The sequence below is a fragment of the Lepisma saccharinum genome, chromosome 28 (assembly GCF_977018435.1).
Source record: "Lepisma saccharinum chromosome 28, izLepSacc3.1, whole genome shotgun sequence".
NCBI lineage: Eukaryota > Metazoa > Arthropoda > Insecta > Zygentoma > Lepismatidae > Lepisma > Lepisma saccharinum.
Window position 1 is genome coordinate 21,957,675 of NC_139256.1, and position 15,778 is coordinate 21,973,452.

Genomic DNA, 15,778 nt, shown 5'->3' on the forward strand with positions numbered 1-15,778 from the left:
AACAGGCCTAACCTAACCTTGTGTGAATGGTTTGTGGGGCTATCCGTGGATGGTTTTTTGGGCTAACGTCAATGGTTTGTGGGGCTACCCATGAAAAGTTGACAGTATTTTATGGAAAAAGGCATAACTTCACCTTAAAGAATGTTCCGCAAGGCAAAATAGGTAAGTACCAGTGGTAAAATTAAGGAAATAAATGAGTAAAAGGTGTCCGGGCGTTATCGCATATTTACCTAAATTTAAAACAAAAGTTTGAATTATGCTAATTTTTACGTTTTAAAGTGTGATTTTGTAAAAATATCACCCTGTTTTGAATTTGTGAACGTTTAGCTATATTTTTGGCCCCTTGCAAAAATCCAATATGATTTTTTTCTCTGGGTACCCCATGAGAATTTTTTTTTTTTGTATTTTACCAAGATAAGGATTAGGTAAACTTGGTAAATATTTACGTCCTTCTTTCCCTTCCTAAATTCACGAACGTTAGTGGGGTGCCATATTGAAAAAAAGTCAGCCATGTTGAAGAACTTGAGACATGTTGATTACAAGTTTTTGCCGATTTAGCGAACTTACTATCGCTCGTAAAGAGATGATTTTGTGTCAAATTGTTTTTTCCGGACTTTATCATCATCGGGAATAGGAAAAATGCTATGAAATGTATAATAGTGCATTTGTTGGAAGGAATAATGTTTTTATTCACTGTTAAAAATTTTTCCTACGAAACTTTTATGATGTGTTCGGAGAGGATCCTTGAAACTACAAAGGTAGCAGACTAATTCTCAGGATGGGCTCATTTTTGTAGCTTAGAACAAATTTTTCGATGTTTGGGCACCTATTGCAGGCTTGAATAGATTGAAAAAGTACTAATTTACAAAATTAAAATGTGCATGAGTGCGTTTCCTCAGTGATTTCAATTAGTTCTAGTTACTACTCAGCCTCCTGCTATCTTCCTATAAAAGTTCGTGAACTGTAACTGAGATTGGAAACTGATTTGAAACACGGTTTGCTAGAAGCAACACCTGCTGGATACCGTTCGCTCGTTAGGCCTCCCCGATGGCGCAGTGGTAGCGTCGTCGCCTTGTAATCAAGGGGTCCCGGGTTCGATTCCCGGTGAAGACACCCACTTTAAACTGTAGGTCCAGTCCCGATTAGCCTTACTGTGCATAAAGTGGACTTAAAACAACAAATCAATCCAATCCAATCCGTTCGCTCGTTAGAGGGAGCAAGCGCACGGATATAGCAGATGGCTAGAAGCCTAAAATGTCTAGATTACTAAAATACTAGGGAAGGCTATTGCAAGAACAACAAAGATTCCTATTGTTTACGATCCCTATTGTTGATTGATTTAGTTTATTTTACTTCGCGTTTTGTACCTCTTGGCTAATTTGCGAAGATGGGGATGAGTGATGAAATGATGAAATTGATGAATGGACATTCACAAACAACCAAGCCCGACCGGGATTCGAACCCGGGACCCTTGGCGTCGCAGCGCGATGTGCTAATGACTTTTTTTTCATTTAAAGGAAATACCCCCTACACGGAGGTATCCCCCAACATTCACTCTTTTGCTCACTTTTACACTTTTCAATTCTTACATTTTTCTTTGTTTCTTATCAACTGGACGTACACAAATACCCATGCCTTACCCAGGACTCGAACCCAGAACCCCTAGCGTTGTAGCGCGCTCTGCTAACCACTTCGCCACGGAGGTCGACAACCCACTCGGCCACAGGGTCGGGCCCCTATTGTTGAGAACAACCTTTACGTTTCTTAATCTTAACAACAGACTTACTCTCATTGAGAGAACGTAAGATCTTTTGGTAACAATATGATCTCGGGACAACGCATTTCTTCATTTTTACAGAAGAAAGTACTTACTGAAATGAGTTTCTCTAGCATTTTGAAAGTTCGTGGAGGTAATTTTTTTTCATCGTGAAATCTGTTTGACCGGGAATTCATGTGTTTTTCACGAAAAATATCTCTCCGACGCACAATTGCCGTTGCTTCCTATACGTGAACCGGATGTTGCGCACGTTTGATGACGTAACCTCCTGTCAGTGTTTCCAACCACGCCGTTGTTTTGCAAGAAGATGAAAATACAAAATATACATTCCTGATATTACTACGACCCCAAATTTTAACTATGTTTGCATAACCTAACCTAACCTTACCGTGAATGGTTTGTGGGGCTATGCGTGAATGGTTTTTGGGGCTATGCGTGAATGGTTTGTGGAGCATTTTTCGGTTAAGAAGGTTGGAAACACTGATCCACGACGCTACTCAAGCTGTGTCCGCCATATTTTGTGTTACGGAAACGAGAAAAGGAAGAACAATAATTCTGTTAATGTCAGAAATTGAAATTATTTTGGGGAGAAAAGCAAAATCCCACCTTAAAGAATGTTTCGCAATGCACGAAATAAACGAGTGAAAGGTGTTGTCCCGAGATCATACAAGTACCGATCTTTTAACTAAGGTTAAAAAAAACCTTTGAAGTTGGGAAGTAAAACACAATTATTATTTTATATATACACTATTTGTTTATTTTTTACAATTGTCATGTCGATTGAAGAATGAGGATTCATGGAATTTCTCTGTGCGATGATGAAGATGATGATATTTGAAAGAATGGCAGAGAATCCTCTGTTTATGTAATAAGCGAAGGTATCTGTAAAGAGAAGAAAGACATTCCATTTAAAAAAAAATTCACGTGAGAATAATTACAATATATTTGGCATATACATATATGTATAATTCAAAGCATATTTCTGCATAAAAATATATAATTGTTGTTTTTAATTTGAATTACACAGCATTAATATTTTATCGTGATGGTTTTTAGTTGTAAATGATAGATGGCACAATTAACGCTAAAGAATAAAGTTTCGTACACGACACACATATCTATATGTTTTCTGAAATAATGCCAGCTTTGATTGCAGGAATATTCAATGTGAAAAACTCCTTATGCCATAATGAAACTATTAACTAAGTATTAATTACTTCTAAAGTGTTCATCTTCATACTTTGTGTACATTTTAAAGGAATTATATTTATCAATGGAAAAACGTACGACTGTTTGTAGCGAAAAAGTTACTTGATTCCTGAGTTTTTCATTCTAAAAATCATTGTAGGTCATTTTGAATTGCCATTAAGTGAAAGTGTGTGATAACCTGTACGTTTGCTAGATGAAGACATTATCCACGTACGTTAATAATTTAACTGCCGATTTAATTTTCAGCGTATAAACAAGACGGTAAACAGACAACAAAAAGGTTCAAGAAAGTGGCGGAAGTTGATTTGTTATTAAAGAAATGGGCGTCTTGAGAGTTTCCAATCATAGAAGACTGTTGTACGTCTAATAGTTAAATAAATGTTATATGTCATAACTATTTGATAGGATATATATAGAATTTTTAAACTTGAATAAAACAAGAAACTAATCCAAATTGACATTACTTTTGTAATAAAATAAGTATTCAATGATGTGATGCAAGTCAATGATTGATTGATTGATTTGTTTTATTTTACTTCGCTTTTTGTGCCACTTTTGGCTAATTTGCGAAGATTGGGATGAGTGATGACATGATGAAATTAATGAATGGACACTCTCAAACATCCATGCCCAGGCCGGGATTCGATCTTAGGACCCCTGGCGTAGTAGCGCGATGTGCTAAGTAAATATTTTGACCTTTTGTTCGATTATTATACTTTTTTTTGGTGCTTTTGGAGAAAAATTACTACTCCCTTTAGTGCACCATGGTGAACATTGAAATGAACATCAGATTTTGTCAATTTTTTTCGAACCTTTGTGTGACTTTTCTGCATAATGGAACATGAAAATAAACGCAAATTTGTGATGCTATTTTCTACTAAACAATTACTTATGTGACACTCAAAATGGCGTTAATACTTCACATTCTTTGTAAGTTATAAACCATTTATTAATGTTCTATATTTATAATCAGTTAACCTGCACTGGGGAAAAGTTATGTCCTTTGCAAATTCATTATTGGCGATATTAATATAATATATACGGCAGTTCTAAATTAAATACATTGTAATCAAATTTTTACGTGAGTTTTGAATTTTTATTTTGCGTCGCTTTTCACCAACTCTTGGTTAATCGCGACGATGAGGATGATCAGATGAAATTGAATGACGAACACCAATGACCATACTCGGGCTCAAGTTGGGAGTTCAAGTCGACCACCTAACGTGCTATGTGAATTTTGAAGCCATTTAATATATTTTTAACTTATAAAATTGAGTATCCTGTAAGGCATAAAATGCTACTAATTTATAAATTCAAATTTCTAATTCATAAAATGTAAATAAATTAACAACTTATGTGTTTAATGTTTTTCTATCTTAATGGAAGATACACAATAGGAAGGCCAACAATCTTGCAAGTTACGTCCTACATTTATAAATGTTAGTTACGTCCTGATTTCTCCACCAATGGTACTGGGATCCAGTCCTGACTCAGGTATTTCTTTGTGAGAATACCTTCATCAGATGATCATCATTCATCGTCGCGATCAAAGAAACCCCCTCGGTAACGCTGTCATCCTGTACACACAGAACCAAAAATGTGTCAATTGACTCCAGTAGCACATTAAAAATGCATAAACATCTAACGATGCGTCTCAAAATACACACGGAAATGCATCAACGTGTACTTTTTTCAGCTGCTGTTCCGTGTGATGTACTTAAATGCATCGGCTGATAAGATCAGGCTTTTGAGAGGAACCAAATTTATACGTTTATTTGTGTCCATGAGTGTCTCAACAATGTTTGACGCATTTTAAGTTCTGTATGAGTAAAAAAAGGTCCCGTTTGAGGCATATAGTGCTTTTTATGCTAATTATAAACTGTAGGAACAGTCCCGATTAAGTTGTATTTATGATTAGCCTAAAAAGATAGAGAAAACCGATGTAAGATGGCGCAGTGGTAACGTTTACGCCTTGTAATCAAGGAGTTCTATAACCGATAGAGGCACATAGTGGTTCGGATACCACTTTAAACTGAAGGTCCAGTCCCGATTACCCTTACTGTGCAACAGTAAGGTACGTTCCCCGTGCACATAGCACAGTACCATGTGGTGGTAGGGCCCGCACGTTCTTGATCTCGGCCAATTTAAATTCGATGTAATCAGCATCACCCTCCAGGCTCCTTTACGTGTAACTTTAAAACAATTTCAAATAAACAGAAAAGTAGTTTTATTGTATTGTCGACCTCCGTGGCGTAGTGGTTAGTGGTTAACCTTCATATGTTAACAATTGCACCTGCACTTATACATCATTAAATGCATAGTTAACCTACCCCCCCCCGAAGACTTATTACTTATCTTTACTACACAGTATATATACTAATCTATTCAATGTATTATTTTATCATTGTATAATCTTTATATTATCATTTATTGTATTATCATGATCATTATGTGTTTTTTTCTTTTTGTTTTTATTCATTTATTGTATCTTTGACAAGGGTTGATTGTCAGAACGGCCCATGAAGCCGAAACACGCTTGCTTAAGTAAAGACCATTCTATTCTATTCTATTCTACGACGCCAGGGGTCCGGGTTCGAATCCTGGCATGACCATGGGTGTTCTTTGTGAGTGTCCCTTCATCAATTTCATCATATCATTCATTCTCATCTTCGCGATTAGCCAAAAGTGGCAGAAAAGCGAAGTGAAATAAACCAAATCAATCAAAAAAGAAAGCTGTATTGATTTACCTGCAGCGTTGATGATATAGATGTGATGACTGGATTATTTAAGTTTAACCATGAAGGCCTAGACCATAGCCATAGCCGTGTCCGTAGCCGAGACCATAGCCAAGACCATGTCCAAGACCAAGACCATAGCCTCCATATCCTCCATAGGCGAGACCGTGTCCGACGGCCAAGGGAGCGGCTGCTACAGGGGCGGCGATGGGATGGGCAGCTACTGGGGCAGCGATAGCGTGGGCAGCGATAGGGGCAGCTACTGGGGCTGCAAGAGCCACGCCGTGTCCCAAGCCGTATCCTCCATAGCCGAGTCCTCCATAGCCGAGACCTCCATAGCCAAGACCGTAACCTCCGTAGCCTCCATAACCAAGACCAAGGACTCCCCTCTTCTCCTTCTTCTCTTCAGCGGCGAAGGCAACAGCGGCCAAAGCGAGGACAACAATCTAAAAGAAAGAGAAAAGGTACATGAAATCTTGTAATCGCCTTGAACATCATTTCAGTTTAACATTTTGTATTCTTGCATTGCTATTTCAACCGTTCGAGAAATGTCAATTATGCCACAGGCAGTGATGTGCGTCTAAGCGTAAACAACGATAGTCTACATTCTACACATAGACTATTTTATACACGTAGATTACGTAATCTATGTAAACAGCATGCGAAAGTTGATAACTTAGCAAAGGGCGCCGTGGAATTAAAAAAAATTATACTGCGTATCAGTTGCTGATGTGTAAGGAGAACCTTTCGTACTCTTCCTTCCAAATTCGAACAATTTCTCACCTAGGAAGAAACCTAATATAGGAAACATTCTAGTGTTTTATGGGAAAAAGACCACTCTTTCCTCACGACTGCCATCTGTTGTTGTTTTTTGCATACTATTTATCATCTTCCATACTTGGTAATAGAAGAGAAGATAAATTTTATTGTAAATATGATTCTATTCATTTCGTTAGGAACCAATACAGTTGAAAATGTCACTTTCCTTTCATGAAAGCCTTGAAAATTAATTTTAGTGCACTTTAGATTGTCTACGTAGTCTATGTAAACTACAACCCTATGTAGACGTAAACTTATAGTCTACGGCACATCACTGGCCACAGGTAACTACATTCAGAAAGATTCATCATTTAAATAAATTGGACGCATTTCTTTAAAAATGTATCATAACCTTCTACCGATGACGTCACACTTCTAGCCAAGTTGATCGACCAGCCTGTATATACCTAACTAACGACATTCACCAAATAAGAGAGTTGAACAAATCCATGAAAAATGGGAATATTTGGAAAATATTTTTTTCTAAATTAACCATATTTTATAGTTTAACACCTTTGAAGATATCAAATTGTATGGATCCAACAAGTTTATCGTTTCAGTTTTGTTTTTAGCATCTCTCTTTGGTATTGCAGACCAATCTTAACACTGAAATTAAGAATATTTTCAAAAGTAAAGATGTTGAGGATTTACTTTGTTCTTTTATACGTAATACAATTTCAATGCATACGGTTCATTCAGATACCAGAGTGTTTTTATTTCAAGCTTTCCACTTGCAAAGTCAGTTCACGAATATAACACAGGTGGCAGCACAGTATATTTCCTTAGATTTATCTAACAAGATGGTATTTTAGTTCATGTGAGTTTGATTGCAAGCTGTTATTAATGCACCACTTCCATTTCTGTTACAATTGGGAAAGAAAAGTAAATTACATGGAGGGAAAATGTAACATCCGTGACAAATGAATTGGCTCAGATGTCAACGACATGACAACCTGAAGCGGTGGTAAAAAAGTATGTCTACCAACTTCTTTATCCCCTTTAATATCAACACCAGATATAGGAATTGTGTTCATAATTTTAATATGTTTAAGTAATATTATATACATGTATATATAATGTTATATTTATTTAAAAAAATAAATTTGATGTATCATTAACGTTTACATTCAGGAGAAGTTTAAATTCTCTATATTAAACAACAACAATTGTAGGACATTTGGTGCAGAGCTGGTGTAACAATTAAAAACAATAAAGAAAAGAAAGATTGAAGCGGAAACCGAAGAACAATTTTCGCGTTTTGGGCTGCGCATCCAACTCATATACGAGGGTCAAACTTAAAGTCAAGGTCTAGGTACATCTTGAAGTCATTTCCACTTCTTCCTTGTTGCTTTTTAATAAAGAAAACTGAGCTATAGATTAACGATTTTCCATACGTTGCAGTTGTAAGCAGATATTTAAGTCAAGCTAGATAATAGCATTAACAAATGTGAATCGACTTTAATGTATTTCCTGTGGATAATGAAAACACGGTTGTCATCAAAGTACGGAAAAAAATGATCGAAATTGCTTTAAAATTGACTACTATCATGGTTAGCAGTAATTAATGTAATCTTAATAATAGTTTTTTAAAAGAAATACATTTATTGTGTCTACAATTGCAATTTATATACAGAACCTACTTTTACGCATGCTAAATATTCCAACATAAATTTGAAAGCTTTTATTATACAAAGGTTAATGTACTGTATAATATTATGAGTGTGTGTCTGTGTTGAATATTCAGAACTGTTACCACGCCATCTATACCTCACTTTCTAGCCACCGCACAGGAAGTGACGATATGAATGAGCATGCGCTTAATGGTTGTGTCATGTTTTCGTAAATGAACGGACAGACTGTTGAATATTAACGGTAGAATATTGTACATCTTACGGTGACTTCAAACAGTGTAATCATGGAATTTTTCGTAAAGACCAGTTTCTCTTCCACCTGCCTTCTCTCCGTTCATGTGCTTTGTGTAAAAGCGGCCGGAGCGTGTTGCTGATCACATGACCTAAAAGACAATTCCGAGATTATGAATGTGTGGTGCTCTACATCCACATCTCGCTATGCACAGTACAGTTTGCACAGGGAAATTGGCCTTTTTTTACGACAGGACTCGAACCTGATACCGTCGATATCGAGAGCGCGAGACAAGCACTGAACAAAACTGCTGCTGTCATTTCCATTATGTGAATGTATGTATACTCTGTCCGGGGCATCTCTGGAACGAGCGAACGAAAGCAACAAGTCTCTGCGCAAGTGGTTACTAGAAATGGCTCGACTGCAGCTCTCAGCTGTTTGTATCAGCGTGTACTGCTTCGCTCCGCCCACCATCTTTCCTATCCTTCTGCGCATCCTTGCTCCAGAGATTTCCGGAATAGATAAAAGCTTTTTCGAGAGAAGAGGGGCTAGAACCTACTCTTGCCCCCGCGGTGGCCACGCTCTGTCTCTTGCAGCAATTGACCACTCTACACACGCGTAAAAAAAAGTGCATTCGGGCACATGGAAAGTAACGACCTAAAGAAGTACTAAATTACACATCAAAACTTGTACCGTACCATTACTCTCGACTCTGTTACAGAAGCTGCATTAAATTACTTAACTTCGTCTCGCCCATTACGAAATTTCATGCATTAACCCTTTGGATACACTTATGTCACGAGAACTTTGCTCGCGGGAATTCACATAACGAGCATCACTTTCACCGCGACAAAAAAGTATCTTCGAGAGGTAAGGTTCTTCATTATCGCGTGAATTTCACACGCATTAAGTATTTTTACTCTCGAGTACTTACACTGGTAACGATCGAATTATAGTATATCTACTGTATAATCTATTTCAGTTGGAAAATCTTCGAAAGAAGAAAATGCAGTATAATTATTGCGTAAAAAGTGTGTTAATAGAAACTAATGATTCAGCATTATTCTGTGACTAGTGCTGTTCTATCAGTACCAGAAATCATTATTACAGAAATTAAGGTTCCTAAAAAAAGTGTCATATATGAGGACAGTCCATATTTTGCTGCGCTGTCATGTAGTTCGTTATATCGTCACTAGATGGTGCATGCATCTTCATAGGGAATGGGAACTACAGTACTGTAAATCCATTCTTGGTTCGATGCGTGGTCCTGAACTGAATAAATAGAGACCTTTCATTGCGCATCGTGTATCATGGTTTCTTACCTATCAGTAAAACACGTGACTGTTGTGATCATGATATCTCCATCACCTCAGACCATACTCATATTTCACACACACGCACATCATTCATCATCGTGCAAAAGTCTAGATATGGTTCATCGCTCACTCGCAAAGACAATCTGACATATATGTTGCAATAAAATAATAATTCGTAAGCTTTATGTTAACAAAATTGTATGCTTCTCCACATCTAGGCCGATAGCTTACACTGCTTTCCGAATTCCTGCTCATTAGTATGGTAGAATAGCGTCATTTCTTTATATAAATAGATACTAGATGGCACTATGTTTGCAATGCATAGTTTACTTAAATTTTTCACAGAGAATTCGTGAAGAAAGTTAACATTACTTATTCTTTATTTCATGTCATATTAAAGTCTCTATTCTTTCAGTTACCTAGTAAGTAGTGTGTTTATAAAGTGCTGAATAAATACTATAAGTTATTATTAGGCATTAGTAATAGTAATGCGCGTTTGTAATAACATGTTTTGCACGTAACGAAATATAACTTTTGTGTGTGCCTTAATGTCTTTATGTGTTATAACAGACGAAATGGTAAGCAATTACATATTTATTGCCCTTGGTCGGTAAACCTTACCTAAGTAATTTAGATGTCCTTTATTGACTCACTCGCATATATTTGACTTGGAAAATCGAAAAATTACGAACTGAAGCATCGGGAGTTTTCGGGTGATGTAACTGCACAATGATACTGTTCTGTACGAAATAAGACTTTTGAAGAATTCTACATTAAGTTGTGGGAAATTAAAAGCACAGATATGTTAAAATGGCATTCCGGAAATCAAAGCCATTCACGTGACGTCATCTAATCATCTTCGTTGAAAAATGAGGAAGGGATCCACCGTCGTATCCTCTGACTTTGCCATGACGCCATATGCGGATGCGATAGCCAATGAGTTCACAGGTTTGGTACTGTGTCACTTAGGCCTCCAGCAGGGGCGTCGGGACAGGGTGAGCGTGGCTGGCTTTAACCTGTTGTGACTTAACCCACACAAATATCCCACAGGAGGAATTTTTATAATCATTTTACTAAAGCGAGAATTACACATGCAGGAAGAATCTCAAATATAGGAGGAGATAGAATGGAACACAGAAATCTAAAGAGAAACAAACGATGAAAGAGAAGGAAGGATAGAAGAGAGATGGAAAACAGAAAAACAGTGAAATATGACAGAGAGAAGAGCAGAAAACGGAACGAAAGAAGCTGGAAACAGGAGGGAAAAGAAATAATGAAAGAAGAAAGGAAATATAACAGGGGAAGGAAGAAATAGATGAAAAGCGAAAAGAGGGAGAAATAATAGTGGAAATTATAAAGGAAGATAATGAAAATGGAGGAAAGAAGATATAGAGTAAAATCAACGAATATAGGAATAGACACGTAGAGGAGGAAAAATAACAAAGATGAGAATGGAAACAGGAAGAAGAAGGTAGAAAGAAAATAATAAGAAATAAAGGAAGAAAGAAAAACATGTGAAATAAACAAAGAAAGAGATAAATGAAGGTAAAGGGGAGAGAAAGCGAAAAGAGAGATAATGAGGAATAGTTGTGAGAGTAGAAACAGAAAATTAAAAGAAGGAACAAAGGAAGAAAGAAATACAGATAAAACAGACGAAGAAGAAAGAGAATCAAAGAGGGAAAGAGATAGGAAGTAAAGTAAAGAAGAGAGAGATAGACAGAATCTTAGTTCACTTTTCCACCAAATCAGAGGATGTATATATTTTGTCAACCTTTGATCCCAACTGAACGAAAGTGTCGAGTAAACCACTGGTCTTCAAACCGAATATGCAAATTGACAGCCCCGCATATTGACCCGAACAATCTTTGTCTATTGACCTTTAGAGCTTCATTGATTAGATATTACTCCTTTTGCTACCAGTGCTGCTGTGGAGAAGTTTACGGAAATCAAATGTGCACTAAGCATATTTCAAAATCTCGCGCATTTCCAAGATGACGTCATCTTGTAAACCAATGATATTTGACTATCTTTCATTGATTCACTCGCATGTATCCAACAACTAGCTATAGTGCTAGATCTTTCATTGGTTGTTCAATAGAATTTACAAATATTAACAAACCTCTTCATTTCTGTATGAGGTCTGGGGCTTTCATGTCCAAAAACACGGCAGGCAACACAGAGTTACGTTTTACGGATTTATAAACGTAGCAGCTTGCAATGAGAACCTCCTAGGCCCCAATAGGATTGGAACGACGACACGCCACTGCATTTCACTCCCGTTGTTCACCGTAAGCACGTTGAGCCAGTCACATCATATGAACGCTGTCTTCTCAAATTACGTAACTCCTGTAAAAATCAACTTACCAAAAACTTCATGATGGTAGAGCGAATATGGAAGTGTTTCTTCTCGGTAATGTTCTGTGTGGACTGATAATGTGCCACGGACGATGAAACTCCTTATATACAAAATTAACCCGTTGATTTAGTTGTTTTGCTTTCCCTTCGAAAGGAATACAAAACTATACCCCTACTCTTCTACGCACTGGATGCCCCTCCCAGCGATATAGAGCCGGGTGCTCGCTCATATAACAACCTTTCTCTTTTTACGTTTCCGGTGGTTCGAATAACATACTTGGCTTATCCAATGGACCAATTTGAAAGATACCTTTAAAAAAAAAAAAGAAATGCTTAAAAGATGTTTATTCATTCAAGAATTTGCCCTTCTTAATTTTTTTCGGTGGGTGTGTTGGTCGGCAGTGATTAGTTAAGAGGGGACCTGATGGAAAGGGAACGTGACGTCACCCTTGTTGTTGTCCTAATGGCTCGCGGACCGACAATGGTCAGTGTAATGGTAGGTTTATGTTGTCTGGAATTTCTGACCGTTGATGATTGTGTTTATGCGAGGTCTGTACTCTCATTAGAAGTCCCTCAGCTCAATTGATAGCTTTTCGTAAAACACTAACTGGAAAGGGGAGATGTGTTTGGAAAACATCAGCAACATCCAAACGTGCTTCTGTCTTGCATAAATTTGCTTGAGTTTTGTGCTAACCTACAGATCTGAGCAGGTTTTAAATGAGTCAAAAAGTATTTTCTTGTAATTCTCTAGCAACTGTACAAGTAGAACCTCAAAAACGTGAAAATATTTAAGAAACTATTGGCATGAAAATTCACTAACTATGCATTTCATATCATAAGAATCAAAATTATACAATAGACTCACGCACTTCCGACGTGACCTTCAACCACGCCTTGTGCGTTCGCATGTTAGAGATGTAGTTCCTCAATGCTTCTAATTGCGGCTCGGGTACCCTTTTCTACACCCTCGATTTTTCGCACATTTCACATATTATCGTTACGAAAATTAGTTCTTCATAACATACGATGTTTCTAAATAGCGCGGAAAGTAATTTTTTAAGATCTACGTGCTATAAAACTTACGTTTTTCAATATTTACATTCCTTATGTAACGTCGAAACGGTTTTGCAGCGATTTGATCATGGCGAATCTTGGATTCATGTCACAGGCGCAGGTCTGAACATTTTCTTCTTCTTCTTATGTTTGACTTCTGCAATGGGATAATTTGCATTTTTATTTTTATCATGGAACGACGGGGTAGGGCAATATTCTGTGGAAAAGGACAAAAAAGACGACTTATTGCATACGACTGACTGCACTTAACGACTTTGCACAAAAAAGACGACTTATTGCATACGACTGACTGCACTTAACGACTTTTAGTTTCAACTTCCACCTGCAATGCCTGGCCTTGGGGAAAAGAGGTAAGTTAACTTCTCAGCTTTACTTTCAGCATTAAATTTGGCTAATTTTTGTTTCTTCATGAGTCAATGCGACAAAAGTGAGAAATAGTGTTCGGGGCAGGTGACACCGGCTAATTTTTAATGCCTTGGTAAATGTGCGATAACGCCCGGAAACCTTTCACTCGTAGCCCCAAAAACCATCCACGGATAGCCCCACAAACCATTCACACAAGGTTAGGTTAGGCCTGTTAGGTTAGGTTCCATTAGCACTCAATTCACCCCTAAATTCATCGAAAAAAGAAAGCGCGGCGAACATAGTTAAAAATACGTCCGAACTATTGCAAACGACAAAATCGCCACTTCAAACGGCTGTAGAGTCGTAAATACTTCTTTCCGCGCTCCAATGTTTTTTTTTATTCAGAAATAGGATCACATAACCTTCATAATGAAAGAAAAAAAAAATCAAAATTCGAGGGTGTAGAATAGGGTACCCGACCCCTAATTGCTTTGATTGAGTGAGTTGGTGTTTTAAGTCCACTTTATGTACAGTAAGGCTAATCGGGACTGGAGCTACTGTTTAAAGTGGGATCCGAACCACTATGTGCCTCCACTGGGTATCGAACTCGGGACCCCTCTATTACAAGGAGACGACGTTACCACTGCGCCATCGGGGAAGTACCGTGGTTTGAAAAATGTTGGCATTGACAAGTGAAGGATGGAAAAGATGTGAGTACGTTAGCTTTCTTGGAAAGTTTGGAACTCAACCTTCTGTGGGTAAATGCTAATATATTGTTTAAATACTCAAAATGTTATCAATTTCTTACTAATAAACAGTCGGGTTCACAAAAGTTAGTTACATGTCTAAACGAATTCAATAGACCCATACGAAACTTGCCGTAGTTTCCGGGACGAAGCTTCCCTAGCAACGTCCGTTTCCATGATCAACTCAACCCCTAAGTGCAGCACACACCTTTGCCACCCGTTCGACAGACAACTCTCTGCTGGCCATCCCCTCCCACAAGACAACGTTTTATGGAAATTTTTTAACGGTCACTGCTACCAGAGCGTGGAACGACCTCCCCAACGACATAAGAAACTCTTCTTCTCTGGGCCAATTCAAATCAAAATTAACAAATCATCTTCTGGAGTCAACTTACCAGTACTGAAAACAGGGAAATAAAATTAAACCTTCGTGTAAACTTGTAGGACCAACACCCACCGACTTTTTCTGTAATTTGACTATGTCTGTTGTGTGTGTTTATGTTTTACGTGTATTTCTTTTACTTAGTGTGTATGTATTTTTATGATTTTATTTTTTATGTCTTTTTGCGTCTTTTCTTTTTCCTTTTTCTTGTGTTTTTTTTTGGTATCTTAATGTTATTAGTTTTTACATATTTCATTTCTTGGTATCTTAATGTTTATAGTTTTTATATATTCCACATACAGTTAGCTATAAGAATTAAAATATAAAATGTAGAGATGGTTAAGTGAAAGAAAAGGCTTGTGCCTTAACTTCGCCATCCAAAACAAGGAATAAATAAATAAATAAATAAATAAATAAACATGGCAAACACGAAGTATGGTTACATCTCTAAAAATATCATTGAAACAGCCATGATCTAGCTATTTTCCTATTTTGAGTACTAACGGTTATCAGTGATGTGCGTCTACGCGTAAACAACGATAGTCTACATTCTACACGTAGACTATTTTATACACGTAGATGACGTAATCTATGTAAACAACATGGCGAAAGGTGATAACTTAGCAAAGGGCGCCGTGGAATTAAAAGAAAATTATACTGCGTATTAGTTGCTGATGTGTGAGAAGAACATTTCATACTCTTTCTTCAAAATTCGAACAATTTCTCACCTAGGAAGAAACCTAATATAGGAAATATTCTAGTGTTTTATGGGAAAAGGGCTACTCTTACCCCATGATTGCCATCTGTTGTTGTTTTTTAAATACTATTTATCTTCTTCCATAGTTGAAAATAGAAGAGAAGATAAATTTTGTTGTAAATAGGCTTCTTTTCATTTCGTTAGGAACCAATATAGTTGAAAATGTCACTTTCATTTCATGAAACCCTTGAAAATTAATTTTAATGCACTTTAGATTGTCTACGTAGTCTATGTAAACTACAACCCAATGTAATCTACGCGTAGATTACGTGTAGATAACACATGTAGACGTAAACGTATAGTCTACGGCACATCACTGCAGTTTATGTAATATCTGGACTGAATCTGCTTATGTAGATGTCACCCTTGTTCCATGTTCGTTTTCAAACTAGGAATTGAA

At 37.2% G+C, this 15,778-nt stretch overlaps 1 protein-coding gene across 2 annotated transcripts; it reads right to left on the bottom strand.

The window, feature by feature from the left end:
• Positions 1-2,511: 2,511 nt before the first annotated feature.
• On the bottom strand, positions 2,512-12,170 carry LOC145980626 (uncharacterized). Of its 2 annotated transcripts, XM_083113665.1 has the most exons (4): positions 12,084-12,170; positions 6,083-6,167; positions 5,734-6,052; positions 2,512-2,659 (listed from the first exon to the last, which is right to left on the bottom strand). In XM_083113665.1, the coding sequence occupies exons 1-3, from the start codon at positions 12,093-12,095 to the stop codon at positions 5,778-5,780; spliced, it is 372 nt and encodes a 123-aa protein (XP_082969791.1). In that variant the 5' UTR covers positions 12,096-12,170; the 3' UTR covers positions 2,512-2,659; positions 5,734-5,777. The 2 variants fall into 2 exon arrangements, with proteins under 2 accessions (XP_082969791.1, XP_082969790.1); XM_083113664.1 differs by having other exon boundaries at positions 5,734-6,167.
• Positions 12,171-15,778: the final 3,608 nt, after the last annotated feature.